Source organism: Labeo rohita, chromosome 10, assembly GCF_022985175.1.
Source record: "Labeo rohita strain BAU-BD-2019 chromosome 10, IGBB_LRoh.1.0, whole genome shotgun sequence".
NCBI lineage: Eukaryota > Metazoa > Chordata > Actinopteri > Cypriniformes > Cyprinidae > Labeo > Labeo rohita.
Genome location: NC_066878.1, coordinates 29,751,094 through 29,763,817, shown reverse-complemented (window position 1 = coordinate 29,763,817; position 12,724 = coordinate 29,751,094). Strand labels below are relative to the sequence as shown.

The 12,724-nt window shown below is 36.8% G+C and overlaps 1 protein-coding gene across 2 annotated transcripts; it reads right to left on the bottom strand.

Moving 5' to 3' along the window:
* Positions 1-575: 575 nt before the first annotated feature.
* LOC127172235 (dual specificity protein phosphatase 26-like) lies at positions 576-12,303 on the bottom strand. Of its 2 annotated transcripts, XM_051121462.1 has the most exons (4): positions 12,039-12,303; positions 3,762-3,974; positions 3,423-3,634; positions 576-1,575 (listed from the first exon to the last, which is right to left on the bottom strand). In XM_051121462.1, exons 2-4 carry the CDS (start codon positions 3,938-3,940, stop codon positions 1,373-1,375), a joined length of 594 nt encoding a protein of 197 aa, XP_050977419.1. In that variant the 5' UTR covers positions 3,941-3,974; positions 12,039-12,303; the 3' UTR covers positions 576-1,372. The 2 variants fall into 2 exon arrangements, with proteins under 2 accessions (XP_050977419.1, XP_050977418.1); XM_051121461.1 differs by lacking the exons at positions 576-1,575; positions 3,423-3,634; positions 3,762-3,974 and adding exons at positions 5,623-6,319; positions 6,435-8,457.
* Between the last annotated feature and the right edge of the window lie 421 nt (positions 12,304-12,724).

Here is a 12,724-nt window from a genome sequence, read left to right as displayed (position 1 = left end):
CATATGGGAACGCCTCACGCGATGTTTCAGCGATAACGTTTACATATGTTAGCTAACATATTAGCAGCTTTTTACATTCCAACGGTATGTTCAAAATTGAGGGAATTTCAACCCCCAGCACTTCTCTTTGTCCTTACAGTTGTGGTGTGTTTTCAACACATTATACAGTCGTGTTATTGCAAAACTTCCACAAGCAGTTTCCTCCATCTCCACTATCCAACGAACCTGTGCAGCAGCTTGTTTAGCGGTCGCGCATTGGCTAATGTGAAAGTACTGAGGTAATCATAGCCATGATCATCCCAATTTAAAATCCTAAATATCAAACGTTTAATATGATCAGTGCAGCTCCAATTTGTGTGCAAGCAGATTAGGAGTTGCACGATCTGTAAATGCCAGCTTTTCATAGCAAAACCCACCCAATTGCTACTCACATTTAGCCCAATCACGTTTCAGTGGTGAAAATTTTGGTCCCGCTGGTAAAAAAAAATTGCATTCCAGGGGGTAAAATAGACTTATTGGGGTCGCTTCAACCCACAGAAATGAAAAAACAACCCACAGCAACAGTGTTAAAGTAGCCCAGTTCCACAGGAAAACCACAGACTTGGCAACATTGATGACTCATTACCAGATAATCCACGCCGAACATCAGAACCAACCGAGGTCCTTAACAAGATTTTTTTTCACCCATTTCTTTCTCTAAATAGGCCTAAAACTCCTGTAGGATGAGCCCAGACACTGTGCATTATCCTTCATGTTGGTAGCTCAAATGTCACCAAATTTGAATACTTACGTGGTATTTTCACATATTTGCCAGTGGTGCAATGACATCGTTTTTGTCACGCACAACAAAGTGAATTTGCAGTGACCATAAACCTGGCTTGGGCCATTCACACTGAGCTGCTTTGCCTTTTATTTTTCTGCAGTCAAAATGCACTAGACAGACATGTTGGACCAATGCCTTCACTTCTTCGCAGTGTCTTCTAATTATAAAATGTGGCATTATAACTTGTTACGTAAACTTGAACTGTTTTAATTAAATTTACGTTTATAACGCAAAAACGTGTTGTATGTGAATGGCCCCCTTAGGCATTCCTGCTCAGTTTAACAAAAACACGCATCATTCTCTGTGGTGATTAACTCGGAGCAATCTACAGTAACATTTCAGTGGCTAGTTACATGAACAGATGTGAACATTTAACAGTGAATAAGGCATTACGCACATTTCTAGAGGTCCTGATGTAATAAGGCATTTCTACTGACCGCAGAAGGACAGCTGGGATAAACTCACTGTATGTAACAACACTCTGCTCTCATTTGCTGCAATACAAACACATTAGGTCAAGGCCTGGGCCAGATGCTACTACCAGTGGCCTTATGTTGCATTGCGGCTGGCACGCAGGACGCTGTCCAGGCCGCTGAGCTGACGTAGGAAACCGCGGTTCGGCGTCACACCGCGGTGATCTTTCACGGTCTTGATGGCCTCCACTAAAGTCATGTTCTGCCGAATCATGAGGTAGGCCAGAACCAACGTAGCAGATCTGCTCAGCCCGACGGCACAGTGCACAAGAACCGTTCCTACAAAATGAAAGTCACCGTGTCAAAATGTTCATATGAATTATAGAAAATGTCAAGTACAAAGAGTGTCATACCAAATACTATAACACCCAAATACTATCATAACATCACAATTAAAAAAGAATGAAAAAATAGAGGAATTTTTGGACTTCATTCATATACACACTTAGAGCTGAGATCAAAAGTTGACTTATTGTAACAAAATAAGTGGGAATCATGCTAAATGCATGTTATTTTTTATTTAGTACTGACCTGAATAAGATATTTTACATAAAAGACATCATATAGTCCACAAGAGAAAATAATAGTTGGATTGATAAAAATGACCCTCTTCAAAAGTTTACATATGCTTGATTTTCCATACAGTGTTGTTACCTGAATGATCCACAGCTGTTCGTTTTGTTTGTTTGTTTGTTTAGTGATCGTTGTTCATGAGTCCTTGTTTGTCCTGAACATTTAAACTACCTGCTGTTTTTCAGAAAAGAAGGGGGTTCAAAATCCTTTTGAATTTAAAGATGAGGGTAAATTGAACTTATTTTGTCTTCTTGGTAACATGTAAGTATATTTTGTAGCTTCTAAAAGGCAGTACTAAATAAACAATATATGATATTTAAGCAAAATAAGAAAAATGTCCACACCTTCATTCTGTTCAAAAGTTTACACCCCCCGCTCTTAATGCATCATTTTTCATTCTGAAGTGTTTAAACCTTCTGTAATAGTTGCATATGAGTCCCTCAGTTGTTCTCAGCATGAAAAGGTGGATCTCAAAATCATACAGTCATTGGAAAGGGCTCAAATACACAAAAATGCCTGAGACTTGAAGGATTTTTTTGAAGAACAGTGGGCAGTTTAGCTGTTCAGGACAAACTCATGAACGACTATCACTAAACAAAAAAAAAACACAGATGTGGATCATTGAGGTAAGAACAGTATTAAGAATCAAGTGTAATCTTTTGAACAGGGTAATTTTTATAAATTCAACTATTATTTTGTCTTGCGGACTATATGTAAACGTCTTTTATGTGAAATATTTTATTCAGGTCAGTACTACTAAATAAAAAATAACATGCATTTTGTATGATCCCTCTTATTTTGGTAAAATAATTAGCATATTTGCATATTCTGCAGGGTGTATGTAAACTTTTGACCTCAACTGTACATGTAATTTTTTTTTTTTTGTTTAATTAGAATTTCAGAATATAAATACAAGCCACATATAAGCAGACATATTATACATTTATAACACCACAGGAATAATCCATAAAATAAAAATAAAATACAGAATAGAAAAGAAAAAAATAAATACATGTAAATTTTGTGAATAAATGAAGAATTATGTAATCCAGTCTCCCTCCCCTGTCAAAATGGTTAAATATTTGTATACAGTAGTCAACATTTGAAGTGGATCAAAAAAGTTCATCAAAGTTGTCCTAAGACAATAACAGGCATTGTTTTAGCTTTGAAGAAAGGTTTTGATCTACTTCAAATTTGACTACTGTATATATGCATATTTTACACTAAACTTAAAATATATTGTTCCAACAGATGTAATTTCCAACTTGACAAATAAATTCTTTTATATTTCACAATCGTTTTTTAATTTGATTACGTAATTTGCATAGCTTCATGAGATTGTAGTTCTTTCCTTCACTAAAGCCGGTAAATACAACCTTGTACCTTTGTCTTTTGTCCAGTTTTCAAATAATGGTTGGTTTGGTTCATGGCTTATACCACTTTAACACACCCCACAGGGATTTTTTTATAGGAAAAATGAATGAAAAAAATACTACTTTTTAGTATGACTAAGAAACGTCAGGTTGAAAGAAAAAAGGCCCTTACAAACTGACCTCCAGTACTGAGGGCTCTGTGAATGAACTCAGCCGCCGGGTAGAAGTTAACACTCATATCGAAGGAGGGCAGGTCGTGGGCTTCAATGCCATGATATGTGATGTTCATGCCAGCGTAATACTCTGCACCACCTCTCCATTTGCTCTGAGCACAGTTGAGGATGTGTGTGATCCCGAGCTTGACAAGCTCTTTGCGGTTTGAGGCAATTTCTCTGAAAGTTTAGGTAAAAAAAGGTTCGCAAGACATTTTTCAAAGCATTTTATAATTCCTGAAGAGCATGATGTTGCGCTCAACATACTTTATGTGGCCAAAACCACAGATATTCATGGGCTACTCACTGGTCACCTATGTAGAGTCTCGGCCACACTTCATCTGCGTGATTACAGGCGGTTTTCCCAGTGTACAACAGACGTTCAAGTTCAGCAACAGTTAGTACAGGAGAGCCTTTCTCTGAGTCCTTTCTGCTGGGAGATCTGGAATTACTCCGTGACCGGGACAGTCTGGACATGAAAGCCATATGGACTGGCCTTTGGTGGAGCTATAAAATAACACTGAAAATATAAACAAAATATGAGAGTTTTAAATGCTAAAAGTATTTGTAAATACAATTTAACCCTTTAACTGTCACTCCCATTTTTGAACAAAGACATAAAAATGCACTATCCAGACTTACATTTTTATAATTTGTGAATGAAAACATTTTGTAATATGATTTTGATGTATATTTTCCATGGTAATGCAATGTCTGATTTTAAAATGCCTTTGTTACGAATCTGGCCGGTTTTCAAAAAAAATCTTTTAAAAACCTGGGCCAAGTTTAAACCAGTAACCAGGCATCACAGCTGGCAAAGGGGCATTTCTGACTTTGACATGTATATATTGCCATTGCCATATGTAATCAAAATGAAAATTATTATTGCTGGTCTTCAATGATAATGTCAAGTTACTTTAATGTATTTGCACCAAAAAATGATAAGGATTTATGCTGATATCGTCCAAAACCACACTTTGCCAGGGGTGTTTACAAACTTTGGGAGGGCAGTGTTTTTTAAAATGTACTTTATTCCTGTGATCAAATCTGAATTGTCAGCAGAAATTATAGAAACTAATACTTTTATTTAGCAAGGATGCTTTAAATTGATCAAAAGTGATGATTTATAATGTTACAAAAGATTTCTATTTCAGATAAATGCTGTACTTCTGAACTTTATATTCATCAAAGAGACCTGAAAAAATTCTCCTTTTTTTAACATAATTTTATTTTTTTTATATATATATTTTTTTTTTTTGAGCAGCAAATCAGAGTTTTAGAATGATTTTTAAAGGATCATGTGACTGGAGTAATGATGCTAAAAATTCAGCTTTGAAATCACAGGAATAAATTACATCTTAAAATGTATTTAAATAGAAAACAGTTATTTCAAATAGTACAAATATTTTAAAATTGTACTGTTTTTGCTGTAGTTTGGAACAAATAAATCACTGCTTTGGAATTATAAGGTTCTATCTACATTCTGAGCAGTTTTGAGATATTGAGCTTCAAAGTTTTTGTGTTCCATAGACTTCTGGAGATACTTTGTTTTCTAAAAAAAAAGGCCCAATATGTACACAAGAAACATCACATACTGTAAAAGTTATCACAGAATAAGAATATATGAATAACTCCAATAGCTTGGTGAGCAGAAGAGACTTTTTAAAAAAAAAAAAAACATTAAAAATCTTACCGTCCAAAAACTTTTGACTGGTAGTGTACTTCATTCTGAAAAATTGCATATCTCACCTAAACTTTAACTGTTTACTCCTACTTTTCTATGTTTTGTCTGTGTATATGGGACTTCTTGTTTGTTGCCTATTGTCTTGTTTGTAACTTATTGTGTGGTGTCCTTCAGTGTTGAGAAATGCGCCTATAGATAAAATATATTATTATTATTATTATTATTATTATTATTATTACTATTATTAAAAATCAGGTAAATATCATGTATGTTTTTTGAACATCTACTGTCATAACAATGACATGAAATGGCAATTATAACCAGTAGGTGGCGTTAGTGATCCAAACATTGTCTGCAACCTCAGTAACCCAATGCACTAACAAAGTAAATTTCTAGATACAAGTTGTAATTTTGGAAATATACTTCGGATATACTTACCTAGAAAAATTTATATTTTTAAAACCATTTGTTTTCAAGCGTCCGTTTTTGCAGTGATGCCATATTATACTCACAAAGAGTGTTACAATGAAAAGACAGAGTATGCATTATTTTGTAGCCTATCATTTATTTAAAACATCAATATTCAGTAACTCTAAAGCAGTAAACTAATAAGAAGTCAACAAAACAAGTTTACATATTTTGCACTGGTAAGCAAGTTAGTGAAGAAAACGGAAAGAAAAGAAGTAGCCATAAACCCAGGCAACAAACAGTACATTAGCAGCGGTTAAATCTTCGGTTTAAAACCTCTTGCTGCATTCTTGGCAGTGAGTGGTCATAACAGAGTGTGCCCCGCAAATGTATTTGTTACACGCACTGCATGTCACACTGGTTTTTGTGTCCTTCTTTCGGTCACAATCCTGACACCTTTTCCTCTTGCCTGGGGTTACTGGTGAGGGGGTAATGACTTTGACTGGTGTAGAGCTTGCTTGTGCTTTCTTCAGCATATTCTGAGAGGCTGTAGCGCGAGGAATTGTTTCTCTTCTTTGCATGAGAGGAACCACCAGAGCTCTCCCTAGCTCCTCCAGAAAGAGCCTCCTTCTATATTTCCTCCCTTTGTTCCATGAATGATTAATTTCCATCCACAGTACAAATGCATTGTAGGCAGAGACATCCAACATGTTGAAGAAAATCACCATGGGCCAACGTGACGTCTTCCTTTGGCAGGTGTAAGTGGCAACAAGCTGGAAACGAAATGACACACACAGACAAAACAGCTTTAGCTTATCATCTGACAATTCACTTTATATGTATTATTTGGCCTTTGACAAAAACAAATAATGCAAAGTAGCAAAATACCTTGTCAAGGTTGTCAACTCCGCCTTTGGTACGGTTGTAGTCTAGGATTATCTCTGGCTTCTTGTGTTCTTTGTCACTTACTTTGGCATTTCTGTGAAATGTGCTCATCAAAAGCACATTTTTTTTTTTTCTGGGACAGTAGGACACAAGAGCGTGTGTGTCAGTGAAGGCGAACTTGGATGAAAATCGAGGCCTGTCCTTCATTGACAGGAGCGCAGGTGGGAGCTCCGGCTTGTTTGATCTGACTGTTCCGATCATGCACATTTTCCTCCGGAGCAGCTCTTCGCCGAGGGCGTACGAGGTGAAAAAGTTGTCACACGTGACGGTGTGTCCCTCTAGACCGTCCGTCATGTCCAGGACCACTCGCATTCCCTGGTTCTTTTCTGACTTGCCGTCGGCAGCTTTGCCAGTGTAGATCTGCATGTTCCACACGTAGCTCGATCTGGAATCGCATGCTGCCCAGATTTTAATTCCATACTTGCCCGGTTTACTCTGCATGTATTGTTTGAAAGGGCAGCGGCCTCTGAAACGGACCAGGCACTCGTCCACAGTGATGTTCGGGCCTGGATTGTACAAGAGCGGCAGACGTTGGACCCATTTATCCCAGATTTTTCTTACTGGTGCCATCTTGTCTTTTCTCTGTTTGCTACAATCTTTGTCCCTTTTGTAAAAGCTGAAGACCCTTGTCAAACTTATAAATCTTTTCAGTGACATGGTAGCACGAAAAATTGGTCTTCCCGCCTCACCGTGCCATAAGCTACTCACAGCCTCATGGTGGGATCGATACACGCCTGCCAGAAACAACAAACCAAAATAGGCCTGTAGGTCTGTCCAGTCAACATCCTTCCAGGTATCGCGACATACACGTTTGCCCTCGAAATTGGTCATTTTAATGAAAATCTGTTTGATATCATCTGGGAAATACAATTCAAAAGCTGATTTTATGTCTTTAACATTGCTACATGCCAACCTGGTTGGTCCAGGGGTCGTTTTGTAGACACGATGAGCTGGTAATCTCCCTCGTCCCTTCTCAGGATGCGTTGAAGTCCACTGTATATTTCCGTTTCTGGACAGATAAGCAGCCTCTGTGTCAAAAGGGACCTCTGGCTCGTCCTCTAACTCTTCTCCATCAGAAGAGTGGTAGTCTTGGTTGAACTCCACATTGTCCTCTGTTTCAGAAGTTGCATCAGAGAGCTCTTCGTACAGCTCAGCTTCTCCTTCCGGATCCATTTCCTCTTCTATCCATTCAGTACTTGTTGTCGGAAGGGTCACATATGTTTTTTCCTCTGTCCCTCCATCACTTGTCTTTCGTAGATTCAAGTCTCTTTCCTCTTCCATTCCCTCATCACTTGTCATATGTAGGGTTGCATCTCTTTCCTCTTCTATCCCTCCATCACTTGTCGTATTTAGGGTCACGTCTCTTTCCTCTTCCATTCCTCCATTACTTGTCGTGTGTAGGGTTATGTCTCTTTCCTCTTCAATCCTTCCATCACTCATTGTGTCTAGAGTCACATCTCTTTCCTCTTCTGTTCCTCCATCACTTGTCGTATGTAGGGTTGCATTTTTTTCCTCTTCAATCCTTCCATCACTCATTGTATCTAGGGTCAAGTCTCTTTCCTCTTCCATTCCTCCATCAGTTGTCACATTTTGGGTTACGTCTCTGTCCACTTTCATCCCTTCATCATTTGTCAAATATAGGCTTGTGTCTCGTTCCTCTTTCATAACTCCATCACATGTTGTAATTTGTGTCACATCTCTTTCTACTTTTATCCCTCCATTACTCGTCGTGTAAAGAGTTTCCTCTACCATCTCTTCATCACATGTCATATGTAGAGTTACATTTTTTTCCACTTTCATCCCTCCATCACTCGTCGTATGAAGACTCCCGTCTCTTTCCTCTTCCATCACTACATCACTTGTCGTACGTGGGGTCGTGTTGCTTTCATCGCCCCTGAACTCAAACAGCAGAGCCAGGTTCTTCGCAACATTAACCAGTCTCTCCATTGTGCAGCTTCAGAATGAACTGCAAGCAAGGTCCAAGGAAGCCACATTTATAACTTTACAGTAAAACATGTATTTAAAACCACTTTGGGAGGACATTTTGCTGTCTTTACTATGACAATTAAAAGCTCATACATGGGCAAGTTTGTGTGATAGTTAAAGTCATTAGTGCCCTGCCTCATGCAGCTCTAGTATATAAATTAAAGATTAATAGTTGTGGTTCGGTGTGTTTGACTTATGTGGCGCTGTGCAAACTAATGTTGCATGATATACCAGTACTAAAAAGGTATTGCAATACCCTGCTTTTAAAAACAGTACGATTCCGCATTTTACTAGTACCAGCACTTTTAAGAATGCATTTTGATAAGACCCATATTTCCTAAGTAAAATGCTATTTATTTAGGGCCCTATGATTACAGCAAAGCGGAAAACACATACGGAATCCAGTCGTAAAAACTAAATTTACCGTATAACGTGGAATATCACAGAATTTGCCCATTTAAATATGAATCCTGCACGTTCTGACACTGTATGAATGAATAGCGCAGACGTACGGTTTTGTTTACTACACACATACTGAAGTACACTTTATGCTCGCAGTGATTTCTGTAGTGCTGTTAAATGATTAATCGCGATTAATCGCATCCAAAATAAACGTTTTTGTTTACATAATAAATGTGTGTGTACTGTGTATGTTTATTATGTATATATAAATATACCCACATATACAGTATATATTTTAACAATATTTACATGTGTTCAGATGTATATATATTCACATAATTGGCATTATATAGATTTTTTATAAACATAACATATTTTTCTTAAATATGTGTGTGTATTTATATATACATAATAAATATAACAGTACACACACATATATTATGTAAACAAAAAATTTTATATTTTGGATGCGTTTAATCGCGATTAATCATTAAGCAGCCCTAGCCTCTGCCACCTCAAGTACATGAATATATAAATACAATCTCTAGGACCTGCTGTGAGAGTCACTTCATAAACATTTTACCGTTACTTTTTAAAAAAAACACATTGTCATATTGCATACAAACAGAAACGTAAAGGTCTTCACAGCAATCTGTCACAATAAATATTTGGTTTAACTTGACAGAAGTATCACTTAATGTAATGATAGTGCTATTAATACTAATAAAATATTATTAAAACAATATTTAAAGGAGAACTCCACTTCCAGAACTACAATTTACAAATAATTTACTCACCCCCTTGTCATCCAAGATGTTCATGTCTTTCTGTCTTCATTCAGAAATTATGGTTTTTGAGGAAAACATTTCAGGACTTTTCTCCATATAATGGACTTCACTGGTTTTGAACTTCCAAAATGCAGTTTAAATGCAGCGTCAAAAGGCTCTAAATGATCCCAGCCGAGGAAGAAAGGTCTTATCTAGCAAAACAATCTGTCATTTTATTTCGGAAAATAAAAATTTGTGTATTTTTAAGCACAAAAGCTCGTGTAGCACAGGCTCTGGGAAGCGCGGCCACAATGCTACGAATCATGTCTAAGTTCATCGTCTGTGTACTCCGGCTCAAAAAGGTAGAGTATGGCAAAAAAACTCCATCTTATTTTCTCCTACAACTTCAGAATCATCCGACGTCGTTGTACCTTTTTTTTGTAAGCAGCATTTGACTTACTTACACTTCTTTGCACATTCGCTTTGTAAACACTGGGTCTGTAGTTCCGCCTACATTCTGTGTGACCTTTCCACATGATTCAATAGTGCGTAGTGACGTGAACGCGCATCCCAGAACCTGTGCTACACAAGGTTTTGTGCTTAAAAATTATACAAATGACTAGATAAGACCCTTCTTCCTCGGCTGGGATCGTTTAGAGTCTTTTGAAGCCGCATTTAAACTACATTTTGGAAGTTTAAAATTGGGGCACCAATGAAGTCCATTATATGAAGAAAAATCCTGAAATGTTTTCCTCAAAAACCATAATTTCTTAACGACTGAAGACAGAAAGACATGAACATCTTGGATGTAAATTGTTGTTCTGGAAGTGGACTTCTCCTTTAAGGAACATTTACCAAAAAAAATATCTACCAGAATTTATTTACCAGAAAATTGTAAATACACAACACAGTATTTCAGAAAAATAAATAAATACATTCATTTTTGTTAAACTTTTAATCAATTGCTTAGTCAATTAATCTTAGTCAATTAGTCTTTAATCAATTGTTAAATTGTGTAAGTTTGATGATTTTAATTAATACTGATTTTTTTTAATGTAACCATTAAAATGGAGTCTAGAAGATTAAAATGGGAAAAAAATGAATTTGAAAAGAAATACAGATTTCATATTTCAACATGGATTTCATAGGACTTTATTTATTTCATTTTTGTTTATTGTATTTGTCTTTTAGTTTGCCATTTGCATTTATGTTCTTATTATTAATAACCAAGACAAAATAACAAAAAAGCCTATATCATGATATAAATTGTTATTCTGAAATAAAACTACAGTATCATGAAATACGATTTGGCTTTATCCTTTTAGCTGTAGGCTGGGTAGTTGCTCACCATAATCCTGTGTAGTGGCACAGGCATGTGATTTTTATTATTTTATTATATATTATTATATATTTTTTAATAGATAAAATAACTAAAACCTCCATTTGGATCACCTATTATTCAGTTACTTTTCCTGTTGTGTTATGTTTTTGTTGTAGTATCAGGTCAGTAGTAGATTCTAAATACTTTAGTCAGGTATATCAAAGTCAAATTCTGATATCGTGACAACACTAGTGCAGACCGATCGGCATCTCACCCGAAGGAGTGCATACTGGTTAGAATGATCTGTTTTCAACACCTCAAGCAGCAAATCTCATGTGCAGTTCACTACAGAGCCAAATAGGTCAAATGGGTGGAGCTTGACCCAATCCTGCTCCACCTATGTGACCTAATGGGTGGAGCTTGAGCTAGTTATGTTTAGGGATAGGTTTATGGTTAGGGTTAGGGACGTCAAGCTCCACCCATTGGCTGAGCACCTTCTGGCAAATCTTGCTGATCGGTTAAGTTAAACTGCATGTTACTGTCTACATTTACAGTTACATTTTAGCATGCATCAAAAGACATCACTGCAAAAAAAATTGTTTTTTTTTTTTTTTTTTTTTTTTGTACAACATTTAATAAATGCCCTATAAATGCCCTTATTCTCTTTGTTTGTGTTGTGCATTGTGGCTGACTGGTCGATTTTATTTGACAGATTGTTTAAGAATGGCTCTGTGTTGTATTTCACCGGAACGCAAAGACTTTTTCTTTTAAATAACGACAACACTTTGTTCAAATGGCTAAAAGTCGTCTGGCCTTGTATGAAGAAAACATTACCTATAGCTAGAGGAAGTTGTGTCTGCTTACAATGACTGAACAGAATCAGGAGGAGTAAAACAAACAAGATGGCAGCAGCTGGAATGTGAAAAGACCCTTCCAGGCGTGCATGAGATGTTTGCAAATAAGCATATCAGTTGGATTTTCCTTCTGTGTAAAACGATGAAACGCAAAATGACACTTCGAAAAATCGCATAGTAAACAAACGTCTAAATCAGGCTTTGTGGTGCATCTTACCTTTTACACGATGTTGTGTATAGGACACAAATCCTGTATGGAGTCCTTAGGTTTCCTGGTCTTTCCTGGAATTGCAGAAGCTCTCGGTCTGCGAAAGGAACACAGATGCACGTGATTTGCACGCAACACCAGCGCTGCATTCAGACGAAAACATCTATTGTCTATACTGTCTATACTGTCGTCTCGAGTTCAGTGGTACAGACATGTCCGTATTATTGTAATGGATCAGTACAGCAGTCCCCACGTCCCGTTCATGCGCCCTCTGGTGATGCACATGCACACAGTCATGCAGATGTTGCAAACAACGTAATCACATCTGAAGAACATTTTCGATACTCCCAGAATGTTCGATGAGAGTTTGTGAATATTGGATTTCATTACACAAATCTGTAAGCTGAATAAGGGGCAGATGGTACATCTATGCATACACAGATGTATCATTTTTGCTATTTTATAATCGTTTAATTACATAGCAATACCAGCTGCTAATAAAAACAAACATTAATAGTGAAATACTAAACAATAGTAAAATGAAAATATAAAATGTTTTACACTTACACTACAAGTCAAACGTTTTTGAACAGTAATATTTTTAAATGTTTTAAAAGTCTCTTCTGCTCACCAAGCCTGCATTACAACAAAACAGCTTGTATTTTAAAATGTCATTTATTCCTGTGATTTCAAAG